Genomic DNA, 24,939 nt, shown 5'->3' on the forward strand with positions numbered 1-24,939 from the left:
TTTTCAGGGAAGGAAAGACACCTTATCAAAGATGTCCTTTATTCCGTTCCTTCCTTGTTAATTGAAAGTAGAAAATAGATCCTTTTAAAGTTCACACCCAGTTAGAGCTTTTGATAAGTGAGAAAGAGTTAGTGTCTGTTTCTACGACATAAAATTTAGAATAAGTCGTCAATTAAAAATTTTTTAAAGTCTGGCATAGAGGAGACCAAGGAGTATGATTGTAGCTCATTTAGAATAACAAAATGACGCGAAAAGACCTTTTTAAACAGGAGCAGCAAACTGGAGGCCTGTGGGCTGTAGGTGGCCCCCACACGAGTTTTGTTTGGCTCGCACGGCATTTAACAATCAGGAGATTTTACATGAAATGCGGACGGCAGCTTTTTCTAGGTGAGCCCAAAGATTTGGCATACTGGACTCAGACATGGCGATAACTGATGAGAGTGGAGTGGTCGCTGCCCCAGGACGGGATGTGTGCTTCATTCATTTCCAAACCTGTCTGATCCCTAAAGGAATGTGACTTTTTGACTATGAAAATGGGTAAACAGTAAGTTGTCCCTTCTGGTAAGATTTGCTTTACCAAAATCCTCATCTCTCCTTCCCTTCATATGGATGTGGCTAATGAGAACATTACGTTGGGAGGAGGTGCAATTGAAAGGAGGGGATTTGGAAATTTATTAATTTTAGAGTTCATAAAATCTTTGTCCAACAGTAATTAAAACGGTAATTGGCACATGGATAGCCAATAGACCAAAATAGAGTAGAGAAACTGAACATACGGACACTCTCATTAATGACAAAGGCAACAGTGAAGAGCGGTGGCGGGGAAGGTGGTCTTATCAATAAATGGTGCTGGGCCAACTGTTTACCCATATGGGGGAAAATGGACCCTGGGCTGTAGCCTCACATACACACCAATCACTATTCCAATGGAATACTGATACTAATAAATGATTACAACAGCAAAGATATATTAAGCTCTAGTTCAGACACTCATTTCCAAAGAAAAATAGAACTAGGACTATTTTGTTTATTGACACAAGGTACTAATAATATTGCTTTGCCCGTCTGAATGATGATGAGAGTAGATAATGAGGCAATGGTAGAGGAGAGGAAGGCGATCTCTAAGTCACACAATAAAAAAAGGTTAACTTAAGAGTTTTTCCTTCTTTTTTACTGTAAATTTAGTTTTCTTCAAATGTTGTTTTTAATTCTGCAATGTGAATTGCTTTTAAGTTAACAGAAACTGGCCAGAACAATACAACAGAAAATAATCTGATGAAGTCTTATATTTAAAAAATAATTTAGAAAGAAAGCCAATGCAGTAGAATGTTGACTGTAAGACCATAGCTTTATGTGGCATTACATAAATTAAAAAATATATATGAAACAAAGATTGTCCTACAAGCAATAAATTAACTTAAAGTTCATGGACTTTTCTTCCCTATAGAACACACACACACATACACACACACACACACACACACAGTCACACATGCACGCACACATATGTACCATAAATTACTACATATATGGCACAATTTAAGTCCTGTTTGAGAAAGACTGGGATTCTGGCAATAGGAATGGGGTAGGTGGGACGAGTCTAAGGACCCAAAGATGCCCCATGAACCTGGCCTATCTGAAGCCCTTCTCTCCCACTGATCCGTTCCCACTGGGAAAATCTAATGACCCATCCCCAATTCAGCATGATTTGTGACTAAGGTACAAATGTGACTTGGGCTTAGGGACAATAGTAAAAAATTGTACAGGGAAGAGATCAATTATATCCAGAATGAATTATAATAATTATCCATGCTATACTAGGAAAAGTCAGGAAAAACTCTGCATAGATTTGCAAGTGCTTGACAAAGAACTAAAATACCCATCTGGATCATGCAGAATTGGTTGCTATGGTGAGGCCTCATCTGAGACATTGTTCAATATGTTACTGCAGGACGAAGCTCTAATGGTTTGTTGGGTTGGCTGATTTTGATGTGAGCCCAGCGCTGGCCCATGTTGTCCAGCAAGAAAAGCGACTGACAGTAAGAAGACACACAAAGACAAGTGGCAGAAACTGAGACTGGCAGAAACTTGTCTGAGGGCCTATAGGATAACATGGTCCCGCAGAGCTGCCTCAAAACCTGAATGGTAGTGTGTCCTGGGTTTCCATGAGGCTCCCTTCCTTTACCATCACGTGTCTCCTTCTCAAAAACAAAGCAAAATAGTACTTAAGATAGTATGTGGTCACAATCTGTCCCTTGGAACCAATGCAGAAGGAGAGAATGAAAAGTAGAGAATGAGAGAAGCGTGGGACCCTTAGCTATGTGGTTTTACTGATTCCTCTTCTTCCTGAAAACTTTCCAATTGGATTCTGAGACACAATGTTTTCAGAGTTCTTTTCTTTCCTAGAATAATTCTTAGCCTGATGGAACTGAAGGGAAATTAGAGCCTCATGAAGCACATTAAAAGAGAGATGAGAAAATGGAGGACCACAGGGAGAATAGAGTTCCTTTTTATTCCATTTCCTTCCTTCTGCTATTCTCTTTTTCCCACCATTTAATGTATGGATATAGATATATTTTTTAATAATCTGCCCCCTTTTCCCCTCTAGACTCATAATTTCAGCTTCTACATGGATTCCCTCTTAAAAGTTTTTATCGTAGGTGAATTCTTTCCCCTCTATAATATTAGACTTCCAATTATCTATGGGATATATATTTGTAAGTTTCATCAATACCTAAAACTCAACATGGTTAAAGTTGAAATCATTTTCCTAATCCCCTTCCAGCGTCTTCATCACTATTATTAGCATTTTCATTTTTTAAAGGTTCCTTGTCTTACACTTTGTTTTCAATTTCAAAATAGTTCGATCATACAAAAAGGGTGTAAGGAATAAAATAACAAATACATCCCTATTATCCCGATTTAATATTCTGCCATATTTGCTTCACACTCTAAAACATTTGTGTGGATACAGTTGGAAGTCCCCTATCCCGGTCATCTCGTTCCCTCCTACGAGGTCGCCACTCCTCAGAAGTTAGTTCTTCCCAGAAGCACACCAGGAGACAAAGGCTGGTGGGCATACAGCATTGATTTGGGAGGTGCAGGGGCACTGGTGAGAGAGTGGGGAGGTGGTTCGGGGAAGGGAAGGCAGCCAGTAAGGCCGGTGAAGCCAGGCACCACTATGGGCAGCTGCAGCTAACTCCTGCAGGGACGTTCTAGGCGATGGTATAAAACACACCTCAGAATTATCTTGGCTAATGCGTGGTGGTGTTGGCGTATTTACCCCCCCCCCGCCACGCATTAGTCATTAAGTGTTGGGGAGGGCAGGGGTGGGCATTTCAAGCCCTCTGTGTGAGAGGGAAAAGTGGATTGGTTCTGGCTGCCGGAGCGTAGCCTTTTGACAAAGATGTTGGCTGATGGAACACAGGCTGGAAGGCACAAAAGTAAGGGAAGACGGGATGTAGGCAGAGTACTGACAGCATCTGCGGCAGTGTGTACCCATCCTACTGACATTGTTTTACCTTTACTATAATTGTTAGACGCTGTTCATTTGTATGATCTCATTCTAGAAAACTGATAACATTAATAATATGTGATGAAAGGGAACAGTGACTATAAATACGTGTCTACACCAGGCAACATAAAAAAGGAAGTCAGTTTGGGAAAATAACTTCAGTGCAAAGAGTTGTTTAACTATTTATTGAATTTATATCTTGGGCTTGATTGAGCTCCCATTAACAGAAAGTAAAGAGAGAAAACGCATACCATGATTTATTTTTGTTTGGCTCCACACTTCGTTAGACTTTGACAAAATTTGAGTTCTTCCCCTTATCTTCCTCTACCTCCTACTTTAAGATTGCAAAGTTATGAGGCTTAAACTGTACTTGATATCTAAGATTACACGTCTTTGCTAAGAATGTTTCGACATAGCATTTTCTTCTTAGCAGCAATCCATTAGCCTCTACTGAAAGGGAGGGAGAAAGGTGTGTGTGTGTGTGTGTGTGTGTGTTGGGGGGAATGTATAATGGAGCCAGATCTCAACCCCACAATCAGGGCTATAAGCCTGCAGTGATGTTCTAAATCATTTAGCAAAGCCAGGGGTAATCTGCCTTCTTTGTACCTCACATCCAACAGAACAGAATTCCTGATTTAACAAAGTAAAACTGCGAAACAATATGCTTCCTATTTCCTTTTGCAGAGACCAAAAGGATTTAAAATAATCTTGAATCACAGTCCTCACAGATTCCATTATTGGAGAAACACAGACCTCCCTCTTTAAGAACTAGCAGACAGAGAAAAATCATCTCACACATACAAAGATCCAGTAGTCCAGTGGGGTCTTTGTGAAGAATCAGAACAGTCACTTGTAAAGCAGACTCCATAAAGCAGGAAAAAAATAAAAATAAAAATCTCACACTGAGATTCAAGAAGACTGAGATAATTTCTTATTTCAAATAAGGAATGATTACAGAATTTGAAGATGACATGGAGACAATGAACAACTGAGTAGGTTTATATCAGAGGAAAAAATATATTGGTGAAAAGAACTTCTGGAAACAGCATACATTTTACATTTAAAAGAGAGGTAATGTTTTTATAAAGTAATTATCTACTGTTTCTCTACCAGATTCCATTTCCAGAAACAAGCCTTATGAAAATAAATAAGAAAATATATTACGAGTCACAACATTTAAGCAGTGAATAGGATGAGGAATAGAGAAAGATCACATAGAATGTAGTCTTTACCCTTAAAAAAAAAAAAAGCCTTGTTAATCTATTGGAAACTTTGGACCCTTCTAGAAAATTGTACATTTGTATAAAACATAAGACTGGCATAAAATTTCCGGAATTCATGGGCTTCCTAAAGCCCCAAAGGTTTAGTTCATTAGTGGTCCGTGAACACCCAGGTGGCTAGTCCTTTATTCAGAGAGAAGCAGAGAATACTCACGTTGTACAGAGGGATGGTCTTCATCACCTTGTACTGCTTCGTGGGATCCATTTTATACAGGTGACGATCAGTGACAAAAATTGCTCGGTCTTCCACCTTACTAAATCGATTGACCTGTAAGAAAACAAGCCGATAAACTACGTCATCTCATGAAGAATGAAATCAAATTATCTGCCAGGAAAACATCTAGCGCAGAAGCGGCTGGTTGTTGAGACACATTCTTTAACAGATGTATGGCCACTCCACTGGATGCAACAGAGATCTAAAAGGAGTAGCAGTTTCCAGATTTGTGGAATCTTACAATTTAAATTTCACGATTTTACAATTTAACAGGGAAACAAGAAAAACACAAAAGAATTAAAGGACTGAAAACATGTAACCCAGACACTAAAGAAAATGGAAAGATAACCCCCAAATTTTTAATAGGTCAGAATTTCTGCAAATCATATATCTGATACAGGACTTGTATCTAGAATATGTAACAACTAGAATATATATTGTATCTAGAATATATAGCTCAATAGTAAAAATACAAAAAAAAAACAAAACCCTATTAAAAAATGGATAAAGAATTTAAATAGACATTTCTCCAGAGAAGATATACAAATATCCAATAAGCACATAAAAAGATGTTTGACACCATTAGCCACCAGGGAAATGTAAATCAGAACTACAATGAGATACCACTTCATACCCAAACAGATAACAATAATTAAAAAAACCCCAGATAATAACAAATGCTGGCCAGGATGCGGAGAAATGGGAGCCCTCATCACTACTGGTGGGAATACAACATAATGCATGCAGTCACTTTGGAAAACAGTCTGGCAGTTCCTCAACCAGATAAACATAAAATTACCATATGATCCAAAAATTTCACTCCTAGGTATATATAGCCATGGGAATTGAAAACATAATCGCACAAAAACTTGTGCCTGAATGTTCACAGCAGCATTAATCATAATAGGTTAAAAGTAGAAATAACCCAAATGTCCATCAACTAATGAAGTGATTAATAAAATGTGATATATCCATACAATGAAATATAATTTGACAATAAAAAGAATGAAGTAGTGATATACGCTATAACATGGATCACCCTTGAAAACATTATGTTAAGTAAAAGAAGCCAGTCACAAAGGACCACATATTATATGATTGCATTTATATGAAATGTCTGGAATAAGCAAATCTATAGAAACAGAAAGTAGATTACCAGTTATATAGGGCTGGAGAGATGAGAGGCTTTGGGGAATGACAGCTAATGGGTGTGGTTTTCTTTGCGGATAATGAAAATGCTCAAAAATTGATTGTGGTGATTGATATACAACTCTGAATATATTAAAAACTATTGAATTGTATACTTTAAAATGGTAAATTGTATGGGGATGTGAATTATATCTCAATAAAGCTGTAAAAAAATGTAACCCCTATTTGAAACCCTCATTTTGTCCCTTTCCTAATGCCCTGGGAAGGTGTATTTCAGATTAAATTCCCTCAACTAGAGGGACAGTGTGTCATTAAATCTACATGTTCAAAAATGGACAGTGTCTTCAACTTGCCAATGGCACAAATAATTGTCTCATACGTATTACTACCCATAAGAAGAATGGGCCAGGTGAGAAGGCAGTGAGTGCCCCACACAGAAAGGATGCAAGCAGAAGCTAAGTGGACATCTGCTGTGGGTGTGCTGGGAATAGGAAGTCTAGGGATCTCCAAGGTCCCTTTCCACTCAGATTCTATGATTCCTTTACCTGACTCTCAAGTTTTCCCACCTGCCACTTATTTTGCTTTATGTCAAGGGCTCTGCTCTTGTCTGACAGGTTTTTCTCGTATTATGTTCTCTTTATGATTTTCTACTCCTTCCTTTTCATCTATGTATATGTCAAGATATTGCTCAAGTTAGATCATTATAAAACCTCTTTAATTTCTATAGTAAAAAGAAAATGATTGCTCTTTTCTCTGAACTTCTATTTCACAGTTGTAGAATCAGTATATAGAATATATGTAAAATTAAGAAAGAACCAAAAAGAAAAATTAACATTGAAACCAAAGGGCACAGGTTTTCTTTCTTTCTTTTTTTAGGTTTTTTTTTTTTTTTTTTTAGGTTTTTCTTTTAAAGCAGGATATTTGAGAATATGAAGAGGACTGGCTTAAGAGCTTTTGCTAACATAAAACACTGGATACGTCTTTACTCTTTGTCTGAAAAGAAAGATAGGAAAGAAGGTTGACTGGTGCTTATAAAGACCAAGGCAATCAAGTCACATCTATGGTTAGTCTGTATCTTCTCATTACGAGGTTGAGCTACTCTCTACATCTCTCTACTAAAAGGGCAAATATTTCATTTAATAATTGGAAAGCCTTAATAATTTCAAGGACAGTTGACTTGTAATTTTTAGACCATGGATGTTATTTTAAAAATACACTTGTTAAAATAATTATGTAGAACGCTGTGTTTTAAAAGTTGCAGGTGAAGCTCTGTTTTGCAAAAGAGGTTGGTTTTACTTATCAATTTTGTGATAATTAATCTAATGACTATAACCTTACTAATCTAGGTCTAATTAACTCAGCAAATATAAAAGGTTATACAGATTGTCTTACTATTGGAAGTATATATAAAAAAAGCTGGTTTCCTTGTAAAATCACTGCAAATAAGTTATCAACATAGTTATAAATAAGATAACAAATTCACTTCAAAACAAAGTAAAAATCTTACATACAACTATATAATTTCTTTTCTGATGGTTAAGAAATAGCAAAACTAATCTGTGGCAAAAGCAATCAGAACAGTGGTTATCTCTGGTGGTGGTGGGACTTGGCTGGGAAGGGGCATGAGGGAGCTTTTTAGGGTGATGGGAACATTCTGTATCTTGATAGGGTTGTAATTTACATCTGTCGATGTACTTGTCAAAATTCAACGAACTATATACTTCAGATTTGTGTATTTACCTGTATATAAATTATACCTCAATAAAACGCATCGATAAAAACAAAAACAATGTAGAATCTCAAATATCCATGACAGATTTCTATTGCCTTATTTCATGAACAGTAATTCTGTCTTCCAGGCTGACTGGCAGCTCCTTGAGGGTTGTAAGCATATGGTATCTTTCATCTCGTCCCTGCCAGCCTCCAGTACAGAAGTGGGCCACCTATGGCAGTCACTACAGACTTGCTCACCAGTTGGTTCTGAGCACTTTTAATCCCACAGAATAATTTCAAGAACTCTACTTCCCCACATGAGCCAATCAGTGTTGATGATAGGAACTGCCAGACTGGCAAACAGATGGAGATGGCTGCAGTACCCTGGGGAGGTTGCACAATGTATGAGAAAAAAAAATCCCCAAGTGGCAAATAGAAGCACGGGGCTAAGTAGCTTAAGTCCCCATGGCCCAGTTTGGTCCTGGAAAAACTTTATTTCTGCACTGAAGAAAAAGGACCTGTGGACCTCTTGCTTGTTTATTTCTGAGGCTGCAAGACCCTTTATGAGAATAAGCTATTTCTTTCATAAAAAAGCTCTCTAGCATAGCATGCACTATATAAGCACATGGATTGCTAATTTGGAATTATTTATTCTCCTGGTTGGAATTGTTGAGCCTTATTAGTACATTTTCTTTTCTCATACAATGTCTTTCCCATGAGTTAATTTAATTTTTCCCTTCAGAATGTAAGTTTCAAGACCAGCCATCATTATAAGACTATACACACAGAACACCGACAGGCCAGGCAAACTGTCCTGAGTGAAACATACCTGGAGAAACATATCTGTGCCTGTATTTGCAGCTTTGTATTACTGGTAGTAGCTACCCTTATCAAATCTTTAGACCCTCAATTTCATTGAGAAAAACGTCTTTCTATAATCAGAAATCTAAAATGGGACTGAATTTGTTTTTCTATACATTTCTTAATCCTGCACATGACTCCGATTAATTAAAAAAAAATTATACTGGTTAACATTTACTCAAATTAAGTAATTTGATAAATGGTTTTCCCCCAAAATTTACAATGTGCATTTTCAAGCTCTTTATAAGCTGCTGATGATATACAAAGGAATGCCATGAAGCCATTGGTTATAATAAGACTGTGAGACTAGCAGATTGTGTTGAGACAGATTAGAAATTTGTAAGTGAAAATAATTTCACACAATGTATAAAGAAAATAAAACTAGGTAATGGGATTGAGAGGAAATGTACGTGTGTGTGATTTTGTAGAATGCTAATTAGAGAAAATGATCACATTTGCAGGTAAATCTTTTTTCTAACAGACTGAATTAACAACGGGATATTTTATAACTATGTCGTTAATTACCTGCTGATTAGCATGTTTTAACTTTAGATTTGGGTAATATTTAAATCAAAGTACCGAGCCCTAAAAATTACTGAACTTCAATGTCATGTTTCTCAGTGACTAGGAAAAAAAGGAAAGCAAAACAAAACAACAAGTCCTGAAAACCCTCCACTAAGTAGACCAGAAGGCACAGTTGTGATATATAAATCCCCCGTTCCTACTTCCAAGATCTTATTTTCAAGATGCAAACGAAGAAGTCAGAGATTAATTTGAAAACATCATTAGCGTTGGTGGGACATACAGCTGAGTAAATGAGGTCAGGTGGGCGGGGCATAGCACTATATATTGCAATGGGAAGGATACAGCAAACTAAAACTCAAGTTTTAGTTTGAATGTTAGTCAGTCTTCTCCCTTTTGCCTCATCGTTTTAGAAACCAGTCAATTCTCTAAGTGTTTCCTTATAACCAATGTATATTTTTCAGTCTTCAACTTGACAAAAATGGTATCTGTAATTAAGAGTAAAATAGAGTTTATGTGGTGAAATAATGACGACTCTGGGTAGTAATTATTCGCTTTGCATGGCAACAGTTTTTGCCACACAAGTGAATGGGCCCTTGTCAGGAGACTTGAAATAAGTGATTGTAGGGCTTCTACATCAGCATTTTCTAAGTTGTTTTGCACAACCTGGGCCTGATGTGATACTTTGTGAGAGAAAGGGGTCCAAGTCAAGTTGGTCTGAGGAACAATGTAAACCACAGCGTCCCTGGGATATTTATAACCCACAAATATATTAAAGGCTCTGAGAATTCGGCACTTAAAGAGCATGCTTAACTGTTTAACCCAGCATTTCCCCAATAAACGGAATTATGGAACCCTTTCTGAAAACAAATTAATATTCAACACAACACTGGTTTGTGAAACCTATGGTGGAGAACACTAACCATCATTTGTATCCATCTTAGACTGGAGAACAGAGAACATCTAAGATGAAATCTGAATAATAAGTCAATAGGGTTCCTCATCTTTTGTGAATTCATATTGAGAAATATATGAGCGTGTTGCAAAAGAATATGAAAAAATGTTTTTGCGTAATTTCACAAGGTCATGCAATAGTCAAAAACAATAGGCCACAGTGGTAGAGTATTGTCCTTTTTAATGACATGTCCATTAGTTAATCTAGAAACCAACAAAAATAAGCCTCAAAGCAGCAGTTTTATTGAAACTCTGTTTAGAAATATTACGTTCTTTTTTCCTGCAAAAATGTAATTTCTAAAGAGAACAGGTCATAAATCTTAACCTTCTGTTTTGGCAACTCAAATCATCCTGAAAACACGCATCAAGTGAGTAAGAAGGACATCACGTAACAAAGAAAAGCTTTATGTTGCATAACTCAGCTAAAGCTAAATGGAAAGAAAAACTTTTCATATACCTATATAAATTTGTAAATTCAAACTTAATCATAATAATTATGGCATAGGGACACTAATTTTCTTCCACTTAAATTCACAAAGTAATAGAAAAACTGAACTATAGACTCAGGATTAGATCAGATCTCATTTTATTTCTTCTACTACCCAAGCTAAAATCCTCAATGAAAGAAAAAAAATCACTATTCTCTTGCTTTTGCCTGAATACTTCTAGTGATCGGTTTATAGGTTTAGTCAGAACCACAGGGAGCCAGAGATAAAGTTTCCCTGGAGAGTCAGCCTGGGAGAAAACACATTATGAGTGAGAACAGCTATCTGCAGAAGTGTCTCACCTTAAAGGACATTTTATAACTGTAGTTAATAGAAAGTGGCTGCTTCATAAAGAAAGTATAAAAAAGAGTGTTTTATTGAAATCGCGTCAAATTTATTTTGGTACATCCTTGGGATTCAAAAGCTTCTAAAGAGGACATTATCTAATCTATAGTGTGAAGAAATATTATTTTGCATTGAATTCAGAAATAAAGGAGCATGCCTACAGAAATTTTCAGTTTTTACCCAGCAGGACCCAGGGGGAGAGACGCTGTTAGACATTAAATTGCCATCACTGGAAAGAGAGAATCAGAGACCTCAGGCTTTTCCATACACAGTAGAATGTTAACTGTGAAAACCACCCAACTCTCTTTGCTCAGTTGTTCTGGTTACTAATACGACTTCCCAGATAGCTTGACACTAGAAGGGAAGTATCCTAAATAGTAGACACGAGGAATCACTGAAACGGTACCTTCCTTCGTTAAATTCACACACTGGCATTAGGGCTTATACTTTTTTGTGTGGGTCTGTGACTCTGGTTGGGAAAAAGTCATTTCTTGATTGGCTGATCAACTCTAGGTGCACTTTTATAAAATAGTGTTTCTGGATCTAGGAGTTCAGAATTAGACTCTGGTCTTTGGTTGCTGGCAGTATTAGACTCCACCATACTGCCAGCAAGCTTTGCTTGATGACCTTGATTTCACTCTCAGTTGAAAACTGGCTGCTCTCTCTTTTGTTAAAAAGTTTATATTATGTTGAATTGATCTCTTCTTCCTTAAAATGTCTGAGCAGTAAGTTACATTTTTTATGAACTACATGGATAAAGTTTAATCTCCTTCTTCTGTTATACTATTTGGTCAGTCTGGCTAAAGGTTTGTCAGTTTTCTTGATCTTTAAATCAATTTGTGGTTTTGTCTATTTTTTCTATTTTTTTATTCTCCATTTTATTGATTTCTGCTCTAATCTTTATTATTTCCTTCTGCTTGCTTTGGGTTTAGTTTGCTCTTCTTTTCCAGTGTCTTAAGGTAGAAGATTAGGTAATTAATATGAGATCTTTCATCTTTTTATTGTAGGCATTCCATTTCCCTCTAAGACATCTTTAGCTGTATCCTGTACGTTTTGGTATGTTGTGTCTTCATTTCCTAATGTTCTGATTTTCCTGGGAATTCTTTTTGACCATTGGTTATTCAGGAGTGCGTCAGTTAAATTCTACCTATTTGTGCATCCCCGAAATTTCTTTCTGTTATTGATTTCTAATTTGACTCCATTTTTGTCAGAGAATATACTTCGTATGGTTTCAATCCTTTTAAGTTTATTGTTTTATGACGATAGTGTTTTCCTAAAATCTTGCAAACGCTGGTCATTATCAGCATTTTAAAGTTTCCCCAATTCATAGTTGAAAAACAATGTTTCATTATTTTGATCAGAATTACACTGCAATTATGTACTTTTTGAAAATTTGAAACAAAATAGCTCTGAAAAATCACCTAAACCAGGACCTCTGCTGTGAGATAATTCTTTGATAGTTTCTTAATTCCTCTTTTGGATACTGGCATATTTATATCACTATCTTTTCTGGGGTCACTCTAGGCAATGCTTTTCTTAAATTCACCATTTCATCAATATTTTAAAATTTATTTTTGTAATTTAAAAAAATGCCCTTTTATAATTATTTAAATTTCCTCTCTCTCTACTTTTCTAAACAAGTATTTTTAGGTTTTAAAAAAACAACTATGTCCCTTGCCTTCCACCCTCCATCTTTCACTCTTCCATTTGCCAACTGCAATCATCTCCAGGTAAGTAACAGTCCACACACATCCTGCTTCAGATAAGCAAATATATTCGTAGCACATAACCTTTCCCCCCCACCTTCCAAATCGCACTATGTCCATCTCTCTTTTTCAAACTATGTTTTTCCTCCCCCCCCCTTGTTTTTTAAAATAGTAATAAAACATGTATAAAAAGTACTAAATGACCATTAAATACTAGGAAGACCAGTAGGTGCTATGAAAGACACACGTGCAGTAAAATACAAATCCTTGACCTCACGGAGGTCCTTCCCTCTCCTGTTTTAAAAAGAAATGGTTATCAAAAATGTCCACTTCCCTTATAAAGGCTTTCTAGCAGCCTAACTTGAAACTCGTAGTCACCTCAGCCCTCCCACCAATGCCTCACCACAGACGGGAATAGCTCACTGATGACGTAGCTAGTTATGTACCTATTGTCATGTTTTATTGAGGTCACATCTCAGGAAGGTTCATCTGAACCAGTCTTTTCTTTCCAAGGAGGTCTGTTTCACAGCCGCCTTACCTTACGGACATGACAGGAAAAGAGGACGTTCATGTATTTGTCCTTCCGTTTCAGCTCATTAGCAACAGGGACAAAAGTGCCTGAGGTCTGAGGTGTATCTGGCTTCTGAAAGAAAAAGGAAATATGATGAGGTGAATATGCTTAGCATTTCAGACGAAAAGGTGATCTTTTAGTATCCTGCTTTATTACTATGCTCATGTAGTTCCATACACGTATTTTTTATCTCCCCATCCCAGATGGTAAGCTACTAAATGGTTGTTTTAATACCAAAGGTCCTATAAAAATTTTAAAATAAGGAATGGGAGAGAGGATGAAATATAGCTTTGGGGATAATTGCAATAAAGGTGGTGGGTCGAAAATGGTTGCTGAATTATGCAAGGGAAAGTTTAAATGGTCAAAGCCAGGTTATAGAGGAACCTAACACATATAGATACAGGACAGAGAACTCTTTTGAAAGTGGGGTAAAAAGGAAGTATCGTACACTAGAAGCAATAAAATCTTTTAGTTTAGTATCTCTCATAGAAATTTAGTTTCTGAAGGTACCAGTCATTCTATAAATTCTTGGAGAAAAATTCTTCTCTTTCTTTGTTACGGGAGCAGGAGGAATTCCACTTTGTTCTCCTGGACTTACCGAAGCAAGATAGTTGCCCTCCCAGGCCCTTTGGAGCCCAAGGTCGGCCCTTTGACCCTTCAACATTTCCATGGCTGCAACCTTTGCCCTGACCTGGGGCAGATCTGAGGCGGGTATGCTCTTGATGAGCTGAGATGCTCTCCATCTATAAGTAAATAAACAAAATGCACCAGACTTCAGAAACACAATACCACTCATTCTCAAAAATCAACTGAGGCTACCATTAAACAGAATTAAACCAAACTACTTGCACGCTACCCTAAAATAAGTAAAATGCTTCCAAAATATCCACAGAACTTATTTAAAATACACATAGTTTTACGTGGACGGGGACATTGTAAAACTTGCTTTGTTGTGTGCGTGTTTTGAAAGCAACTAGAACTTAGTGATACGTGGACTCTCATAACACATGTAGTGAGGGCACAGCAACTTGGGATTCACCATTATGCATTCACGTTTTCTAGGCCCTTATCCAGACTCCAGACGCTGTTCTAGGCAGTGGAGGCACAGGGCTAAACAAACAGATGAAGGCCCTTTCATCTGTGAGGGGCTTACACTCGTATTTATACACAAACAGGCAGTGAGTCAATATACAGTACGTATGATGTCGTAGATGCTGTGGAGGAAAGTAAGGCAAGGCCAGGAGGCCAGCAGTGCAGCAGAGGGAAGGGACAGAGAGCAGGGGCTATTTATAAAGGGCGGTGTGGGAGGCACCATTGCTAAGGATATCTGAGCAGAGACCACAGGAAGTGAAGGAGCCAGCTGTATGCCTATTTGAGCAAGAGTGGTCCAGGAAGAGGACACAGCATGTGCAAAGGTGCTAAAGGGTGAGCTTGTTTGGTGTGTGAGAGCGCCGGCAAGGAGTCCTGGGGTGCCAGGGCAGGCAGAACGAGCATGGAGGGAGAATAACAGGAGGGGGGGGGTCAGAGGGAGAGCCAGCGCCCGTGCCCACGGAGCCATGGGGGCCATGACCAGGACTTTGGCCTTTGCTCTGAATGAGGTGAGAAGCCATTGAAAGTTCTGAACAAAGAAGGGATAGGACCTGCCTCCTGCTTTACAGGATCATTCTGACCGCTGCATGAAGAAAGGCTGAAGGGAGGCAGGGCTGGGTATAGGACGACCAGTTAGGAGGCTATTTCCGTACTGCACGTGGTGAGGGACGGTGGCTTGGATCTGGGAGGTTGTGGTGGAGGCAGACACAGGTGTTGGGTCTGGACATGTTCTGAAGGAAGCACCAATAGGACTTGCTGATGGATTAGGTGTGAGGGCAAGAGAGCAAGAGAACTAGAGAGGGTTGAAAATACTCCAAGGTATTTTGGTCTAAGCGACTAAAAGCATAATCGAAACAACCTCTTCCTGATTGAGAAAAACAAGCGGAAGGTCTTTTACACTCTTAGCAGCATCCTAGTTCTACACGGTACTTATCCCTCTTGCCGGGCACAGGAGCCTGAAGCAGGGAGGTTGGAAGCGCACTGAGAATTTCCTTACAGCAGATGAAATGATCAAGGCCAGTGGTTCTCATAGTTCCCACAGAACACTCGGGTAAGATTCAACTACAATCAAACAGTGCTGCTCTTTTCCCAATTTACATACAGAAAATGTTAGAGAGATTGGTTTCACCTAAGATTTTCCTGAGGGGTATTCTTGTTTCCAGACGGCGCCTGGAGCCTAAGTGTTTTTCTCTCTCTGTCTCTCAAATTCCCACTGAAATAACCGAATAAATCTAAAAATAAGGAAAACTCTCCACCACCACCAGAAAATGGGAGTGATGGCAATAAACTGGAAGGTGTGAAGACTCTCTGGAAGCTATGAAGCAGATGGGATGCAGCTCGTGGAGACGCGGCTCCCCGCTGAGCAACCTGCTCAGCAGACGGGGAGGAGCCACCCTCCAAGGTGGCCCCAAGCGTCCTGGGGCCTGAAGCAGCAGGGGCTGGCAGCGAGGGCAGGAGGTGAAGGAGCTCTGTGAGGGAGCTGTGCCAGTTCCCTGCACACAGAACAGCAGGCCATGGTGAGATGAGCACATCTGCCATAGTAAACAGGGTCAGAGAGAACAGGTTGCCAAAGCAACGACCACGGGAAAAGTAAAGGCTCGACCTAATGGTGAAATTGTCTTCTCTAGTTTCTATGGGCAGACAACACTCCAGTGGGACCAACTCTCCTAAGACCATTCCCAAAGAGGCTGGAAGAGCGACAGGCTGGGAGCAGCTTGTGGTCAAAGTCAAGGACACTAGTGACAGGCAGGTCCTATAACACGAAGTAGTTTGAGAAGCAACTGCCCCAATTAGCCCTTGAGCCCCAGATTTCATTCTCCGTGGAGAGAGGGCCTTGCTCTGTTTGTTGGTCTGTTTTCAGCCTGTGTGTCTGGTCAGCCTATCCCTTCCTCCCTGCCCAGTGGCCCAGGACAAGGTCCGTACCTGACTGACTTCAAAGGCATTCTGGGGAGCCCAGGACCTGACCTACACAACCACGGAGAGAGTCACCCACGCTGCTCATCCTCTCGAGCAAGCCGCCATAGATAAGTGTGTGGAGCTGACAACGACCGCTGCAGCCATAAATGTCACTGGCCTCAACACCATGAAAAGGGGGAAAAGCCAGGCACAAACAGGGCTGCTAGCCCTCCCGAGAGAAAAAGAACGAGAATGAGGGCCAGGAGTCAGCTTAAACATGATCAGACACACACGGAGAGCTGAGAAAAAACCCCAAGCCCCACAATCACGGGAGAATCCTGTAACACACCTCTCGCAGTAATCCAGATCAAAAAATTCAAGAATAAATTAAATAGGGTACAGGACGAGATCAGGGGTGGGTCAACTACAGCCTGTGCCAAGTCTGGCCTATGGCCTGGTTTTGTACTGTTCTCGATCTCACAATAGTTTTTACGTGTTTAACAAAAACAAAACCAAGTAAAATATGTGACAAAGACCACATGTAGCCCACAAAGCCTGAAATATTTACTGTGTGGCCCTTTGCAGAAAAAACTTGCATTTGGACTAGATGAACACAACTGGCAAGATTGATTGAGAGAGAGAGAGAGAGAGAGAGAGAGAGAGAGAGACCGTGTGTGTGTGAGAGAGAGTGTGTGTGTGTGTGTGTGTGTGTGTGTGTGTATGGTCAACACAGCAGACATATTAATTTTAAAATGCTCATTGATTCTATAAGCCCTTAGATGGCTGGGACTGTCTTTTGCATCTTTCTTGCTTGTCACCATATCCCTAGAACCTAGGTCAGTGCCTGTGACACAGTGGGTGTTGAGTAAATATTTCCTGAATGAATAAACTAAATTTACAAAAATTAATCAATTCTAGGCCATGCCTAAAATCTCAAAATCTAAAAAGAAGCCTGCAGGCTACAGTGCAACATATTGATAATCAAAATCAATTAATTCTTTGCAGCCCTTAAAAATACTACACAGATTCTTCAAGATTTAATTTTCAGTCAAGTCACATAACCATACATAGAATCCTGCTTGTGTAAAAAATAGAGCCCAAAAAAAAACCCAAATGATATGTGACTCTCGATGTACACGCACTCATAGTATGAACAAACATTTCTAAAGGGCTCATTATGTGTCAGGCACTATCTGAAATGCTTTATATATATTTACTCATATCCTTTCAATAACCCTATGAGCAGGTACTATGATTATGGTCCTTTTACAGATACGGAAATTGGAACACAGAGTGGTTAACTAATTTGCCCAAGGCTGCACAGCAGGGGCAGAGCTAGAATATGAACCCAGGCTCTCTTTTGATATCTGCCACCGATTTACATTCAGTATCTCCGTGATTTCATAGGGTCCTAGTGGAATACCATGATGCCAAACGACCACATCTGAGGATCATTAGCTGAGTTTACGTGATGAGGTAGCTGCATCTAAGACACAGCTAAATACAGAGAGTGCCAAAAAATGTACACACATTTTAAGAAAGGAAAAAACTGTATTCAAATTGTAATACGCAATATATATACTACCAACAAAAGAGAAATACAAATCATGTGTATACATTTTTTTTGGCACCCCTGGTATATCTGGTGCTCACTGGCAACAAATAATGAGGAGAAAGGAGCTATGAATAACTATAAACTCAGATTCAGGGCAGTTTAGAAAAAAAATGGAGATCAGCTATAAAGGGATCAAATTTTACATGAGGGTTAATTGTACGTATGTATGTATGTCTTACATTTATTTAACAAAATAGCTTCCTCTAAAACAGTTGTTTTCTCCTTTGCGCTTTAAAATCACCAAGGAAACTTTAAAAAAAATCTCTGCTTGGGCCCCACTGCGCAGCTCCATTAAACAGGACATTCTGGAGGTGTGACTTGGGCAGTGGTCGGCATTATAAACTTGTGAATCTAAGGTGAAGCAGGATAGACAACCACTGCTCTGACAGGAGGAACAGACTTTCTAATTTGAGTTATGTGTGGTGATTTTAATAGATAGTTATTTTTTGCTACTAAAAGAAAGTAGAGTCTGCATGCCAATAGCTTATCTTAAATATGCTATGGCTTGATCCAGGGGTTGTGGCAGGAAAAATAAATGGACAGTTCCATTATTTGGAGAGGGAAACAGATGCCCTTTGAAAGCCAAATCTATAAAACTGGGGACATGAGGTAAAAGGAAATGTTATAACAGCAAATAGAAACTCATGGTCTCAGATTTATGACTTAATATCGTATATTAAGTGTGTGGCCATAAACGGATGCAGCACATACCAACAGGTTCTTACCTGTTAAAAATTGCTTGTAGGGCCTCCTCAAAACGGTGAAGAACTCTAGGAGGGGTTGGCCACTTCACGTGCTTCCCGTAGTCTCTCATGGTCTTGATACCATGGAAGCGTCTGGCCACCTCATGGATGTATGACTTCACTTTGTAACGCCGGTAGTATCTGATAATTGTCAGAGCTGCCTTGGTCCTCTTGTACCGCATGCGGGCCAGGGTGCCCCGCCACACCTTCACAATAGAGGAAAGAAAAGAAAAACGTTGCTAACTGTCTGAGTAGTAGATAACTTTGAAGTCATAGACGCTTCTCTACTTAGAAACTCAGCGGGGGAACGTGGCATGTATCAGCCAGAGCCAAACCATGTCAATTCTGCCTGCCACCAACAGATGGCGCCAGGAGTCAGATCGGTCATTTTGTTTTAGTTGCCTAGCGTTCATTCTCTACACTGGAATGTGTGCTGAGTTTGAAGCAGAGTCCTGTTTTAACTTTACGGTCAGGAAAAGAGAAAGCCAGAATACAAGTATCTGTGGGTTAATATTTTGAGAATGTTAAGGAAACAAGATGAGTCAGAACCAAAAGCCATCAACATCTGTAGTTCTCTTAATGAAACCTAGTTTTACACAGATTATATACATTGGCCACTAGTGTAATATCACATTGGATTTACAAACTAATTTATACACAGCTTGTGCAGCCCCTCTCCCAGGTGCTATGTAAACTCACAAGAATTTAGATGTATTCCTGCGGAAAGGGTAAAACAAATGACTAATACCATATGAATTTTTGTTAAATTTTTTTCTGTGCTCAGAATTCAATTAGATGATACATAAATGTCTCAGTGTCAGCTTTATCCAAGCCAGGGGAAGTCAGAGGTATTTATATATTTTTTCAGGATTATTTGTCCAGGTTCCCATACTTCTCAATCTCTCAAGTAAAAGAAATTTGATGTAATCTTCAATTCATCATTGGCTCTTCCCCTATATATACTCTCCACCACTAACCTAACTCTTTCTTTTACTGTATTTCCAGTATAAATCCTTTTCTTCTCCTTTCTGCTACTATAGTCTCTAACGCCCCAAACTACTCTAATTGCTTTCCTCAACAGACTCCTTCCTTGTCCACACTGCCATCATGCTCCAGTTGATATTTACTGCTGCTCCTGAAACGACCGTTCCAATTCTTAGATTGATGCTATGACTTCCTCCCAGCTCTGGCCTCTCAAGACCCAGATCTGCAATTTCTAGTTCAAAGCCCACCATATGACTTCTCCAGATTCCCTCAGGTTTCTTTTATTTCTTCTTAAATCCCCACCTGTGCCCACCAGTTTCTCTCAGAACAACTCATGCAAGGCCTCTTTTATTCAGTTGTCTTAGGCCTTCATGAAGACTCCTAAACTGGCACCATGTTTTTAGTGTTCTCCTTTTTCAGTCTGCTGCACAATACAGATAGATTTGTTTGCACACTACATGTGAGGAGGTCATCAGAGGACCCCAAAGAGGAACTAAGAGGTCAGAAAAAACCATGATACAGGATGGAAACATAACATAGGAGCAATTTGTGATGGGGACCTAGAGTTCACATATAAACAGAATATTTAAAGACAACGAGGCAATGAAAACTAAGTCATCACTGCATGTGGCATCAGTACAGAAACCCTTTTTAGTCAAAATGGCTCTCTTCCTTGTAGCCGAATCATACAGATGGCTTTGTCCCGCCTCCACCCAAGTGCTAAAATAAAGGTCCCTTCTTTAGTATCTTGAAAAACCAAAAGAATACAATTACAGGGTGGAAGTCTGTGATTCAATTTCTTAAAGAAAACACATTTTTAAAGTTTCATACTGTTTATTGCCTTTTTTTTTTTTTTTAAGGAAGGAAATTAAGACTCCCTGGAGCCACGTTTATATAGGAAACCAATCTTTAATTTTCATTGTGTTTTACAGAGCTTTTTATTAACACGTTTTTGGTTAGATTCTCCAGTAATTTAGGAAAAAAAACATTTTATAAGTAAGTGCTTTTTAAGGCATAGGTTTTTATTTCACAGCCTTTAAAATTTCATCTGTGTTCTTGGTTTATTTGGGTTTTGTATAGTTGAAAAATCAAATAGTAAAAAATGCTGTAGGAAAGATGGCAGCCCCTTCCCCCCAACCAACTAATCTCCACCTCCCCCACCTCATAGTCTCATTCCATGCAAACTATCTCAACTGCTTCTTTTGGTATTTGCAAATAATATACATATACTGCTCTTTCTTGGTTGATCCTGTTAGGCAGCATCCAAATTACAGAAGTTGGTGATGTAGCTCTTTCACCATTACTTTTACCTTTCCTTTAGCAGCCCAATAATAATTACATTTAAAATTTTAAAGTTGATAGTGTTTACATTGTTACATGTTACACGAACTTTATTATATATTGCACTACTAACTTACATAACATATGCATATATACTATATTACTTATTACATATAATTTTGGTTTATCACTGTGCTGAGGCGTATACGACTACCCTTCCATTACTTGGTCATGCAAATTTGTTTTTACTTATAGTTAATAACTATCTCATTTTAAAAGTCTGCTTTATTTTCAATATACCTACTGCTAATTTTTGCCAAATGCTCTAACAGACCCATCGAATGATTAGCAATAATTTTTCAACTGTCAAGCACATCAACTGAATTTTTTTCTTTGATATCCTGTGTCCTTATGCTTTTTAGGCCCACGGCACAGTTCTTATGCTGGGACTTTTAAAACTACTCTTCCGCGTTGGATCTCTGATTCCTGGACTTATGTCTTTCTTTTTCTCGGTTTTCCTCCCTCCAGTAGATTCCAAGAAATGGTGCATAGCCGGTAAATTTCCATTCTCTTTAATTTCCTTGAGAGTACAAAGCAGTTGCCTAAAATGTCAGTGTCTTGGGGTAAATGGCACGCTGAGAAGGACTGGCTCATTTCATTAAAGCGTTTCCAGGTCACACTGACATGTGACTAAGGGAAAAAATCTGCACGTACAAAAAAAGAAAGTAGCAGTGAAGACAAAGATTTCAAATAGTCACAACAACCAATGCAAAAGAGCAGAGTGGCTGAGAACAGGCTCTGGACTCAGCTGCGTGTGTTCAAATCCTGGCCCCGCTTTTACCAGCTGAGTAAACTTGGGCAAGCTTCTTAACCCCACATGCCTTAGCTTTCTTATCTATAAAATGGGGATGATAATGGTGCTTATTTTGTAGTGCTGTTCTGAGGATTAAAGGAGTTAATATACACGAAAAACTTAAAATAGTGCCTGTGGGTAGTTGGAACTCAATATGCATTGGTGGTTATAACTATTTGAAATCTTTGTGTTTAGTAGGCTGTGATACTTTTTTTTTTCGGTACGTGCAGGTTTTTCGCCTTAGTCACATGTCAGTATGACCTGGAAACTCTTTAATGAATGTGAGCATTCCTTCTCAGCATGCCATTTACCCTAAATAGTGTTTGGGTATTATTCTTGCACTGGTACTATGGACTGAATGCCCATGAGTTATATCACTTAGCCAGTCTTTCAACTGCCCAAGAGGAGGGGAGAGAAAGCTGGGCCTTTGGGTAGGGACCACTGAGTTCCTTCCTTAATACAAATGAAATAAATGCATCAGAAGTTTGCTTCACTGTCTGGGGCGTATCGCAGGCTTTGGGCTTGGTTGGGGACAAATATTCTTTTTTCCCCCCATGTTCTAAGGAGCTGTTCCTTGGTTCAACTGTAATAATTATTCCTAGCAGATCCTTCCCCAATTCCTCACTCACATATTGATATATCAGAGGCAGGAAAGATGGCAGACCTTCTGGACTCTTGCCTGAGGGATGTCTTGCTGAGGGAAGAAAGGGTCCCCAACGGAGGTGTGGGTTATTCCAAGCCTCCCCTCTGGCATACCTTTATACTTAATGCCAGAACCTTCAAAAGCAGTGAGACTTCTCAGAATTCCCTCCTTGTACTTTTCCACATTGCAGTTCTCTCTTTGAAGAGCATATTGATTTTTTTAGCACCTTCTTTCAATTTGGTCCAGTTTTTCTTTTTCTGGACAATACTTCCCAGTTTATGGTATGAAGTTGAGATCTTTTCTTGGTTTCAGGACTGATGGCATGTTCTTTGTTATTTTTACTTTTTTTTTTTGTTAATTTCAGCAAATTTGGGGGCAAGGAAGTGTGTGCTGTTACATCAACTTTATCAAAAGTCCCTTAGACTTTATTTTTTAACATCAGAGAAAAAGTAGCATTGAAAAACTACAGAGGAAAATGATTCTCTGCAAAACATGATTCATGTATTTTTCCTTATAATCTAAGCATATTTGATTTAAACAGATATGCTCCCATAGAAGTTTGTATATCTGTGTGTGTGGGAGGGTTGTTGTTGATTTTCCCATCAGGATCTGCAGGTTGGAATTTAAGGTATAAAAACAGATTTTTCCATTTCCCTCTTTGTTTAAAGCAGCTTAAACTGTTGGGTTTTTCAAGTGCCATACAGAGCTTACCTCTGTAGAGGATTCTGCCTGATGATGGAGCGTCAAAAAGCAGCAAACTAAATGTTATATTCAATTAGCAAATATTTGCATATGCCGAGAGGTTCAGCAGAAAAACAACAACAAGGGAGCCCAAGGGGGCCCTCATTAAAACAATATTAACACTAAAAGTGGAACCAACCAGACATTATATGCTTTAGGATACGATGCAAGAGAGTGGAAGCTGAAACCTGAAAGCGATGTAACAGACCTGGGAGGGGAAGTTAAGCAGAAGAGGTGAGGCAGAGGGCAGACTGACAAAGGAGAGGGCAGCAAGCCATTTCTTAGGTAGAAAAGAGGACAGAGGCAAACAGGCCGACTCAGAGGGAATAACTGAGGTATAAAGATTGAACATTAGAGCAACACTGCACCTCTCCTTGCTATTCGATTTTGGATCCAATTCCTCTCTTCAATACTTTTACCCCCTACAGTTCATTCTCAACACAGCAGCCGGAGTGATCCTTTTAAGTCCAAATTCGGATCACATCACTTCTCCGCTTAAAACTGCCACAGCGTTCCATTTCTCTCAGAGGTCCCTTGTGTGGCCTCGAGGCCCACACGATCTGGTCCTGTTACCTCCCGACCCCACCTCGCCAGTCTCTCCCTTCAGTCCAGCCACACTGGGCCCCCTGCTGTACCCTGCACAGGCCCGGAAGCCCGGCGCCCTCTTTTCTCAGGACCTTGCGCTAATTGTCTTTCTGGAATGATCTTCCCCCAGACATCACATGGCCTCACGCTCTCTGAGTCTTTGCTCAGTTGTCACCTTCCCAATGAGATCAGCCCTACTTACTACTCCAACTTGTCTCTCCCCTCCTGGTACTCTCCAGTCTCCTTACCATGTCCTATGTTTGCTCTTGCCTCCAGCACTTAACACCTTCCAACCTGTCATGTAATTTACATATTATTGTATTGTTTATACTCTCCCCCCACTGCAATGTTAGGCCAGGGTTCTTCGCCTCTTTTGCTCACTGGTGAATCTCCACGGCCTAGAACAATGCCAAGGACATAGCGGTCACTCAACAGTATTTACGGAATAAATGAACGTTTTCAACTCCATCTTCCCAGTCCAATATGGAATCTTGCACTTTGGCTGTTACATTTTCCAGTTTCAAGAGCTCATTCTTGTTCTCCATGTGTTCCTTTTAAAAACATGTTTTGCAAAAGTACCATGTCATCTTTCCTCTCTGAGTATATGAATCAGGGTTACTGTAGACGCCGTTCACTGCATCGTGTCTGTCACCTCCAAATTCCCTCTTCTGTCTGTCTTGGCCCCGGCCTTTTGTGTGAGAAGCCTTCCTCAAATGCCTGGGGATGCTTGGCCGTCCATTCACTGGAGAGTGAAATGCCACTTGGAAGCTCTGTGTCGGTGCGATGTGCATGGTAAACTTTGCTATAGGGTGATTAGATGGGGACCAACCATCTGTGGGGGGCCCTTGAACGACCATATCTTAAACTGTTTCTCTTTGCTGCTAGAATTCTGAGTGAAAGGGGATGGGAAGAATCTTTAGTGTTTAGATGCTTACTTCATTTCCTTTGTTTCAGTAGGGTTCCTGGCCCCTCTCTTCCACTGTGCCTGGTGTGTCCAAGCCTAGATCTTGTCTGTTTCAATTTCTCCAGCGTAAACTTGTCTTTCATCAGAAACACCTGGCTTTGTGAGGCTTGGGAGGAGACCTGGGTGTCTAATTGGTCTTCATAGAGCTTTTTCAACCAATCTGTTCCTTCAGCTCCACTCCTCGCCCCTGCCTAGAGGGACCTGGTCCCTCCCACTCCTGCATCTTTCTAG

At 39.5% G+C, this 24,939-nt stretch overlaps 1 protein-coding gene across 1 annotated transcript in view; it reads right to left on the reverse strand.

The window, feature by feature from the left end:
* MYO1D (myosin ID) overlaps positions 1 to 24,939 on the reverse strand; it is a 284,586-nt gene that overhangs the window by 110,210 nt on the left and 149,437 nt on the right. The window contains exons 17-20 of the mRNA XM_019732584.2: positions 18,640 to 18,863; positions 13,913 to 14,057; positions 13,282 to 13,386; positions 4,949 to 5,062 (exon numbers count right to left, since the gene is read on the reverse strand). Of these exons, the coding sequence (XP_019588143.1) occupies positions 4,949 to 5,062; positions 13,282 to 13,386; positions 13,913 to 14,057; positions 18,640 to 18,863 (588 nt within the window). The remainder of the gene's footprint in view (positions 1 to 4,948; positions 5,063 to 13,281; positions 13,387 to 13,912; positions 14,058 to 18,639; positions 18,864 to 24,939) is intronic.

The sequence above is a fragment of the Rhinolophus sinicus genome, linkage group LG15 (assembly GCF_036562045.2).
Source record: "Rhinolophus sinicus isolate RSC01 linkage group LG15, ASM3656204v1, whole genome shotgun sequence".
Taxonomy (NCBI): Eukaryota; Metazoa; Chordata; class Mammalia; order Chiroptera; family Rhinolophidae; genus Rhinolophus; species Rhinolophus sinicus.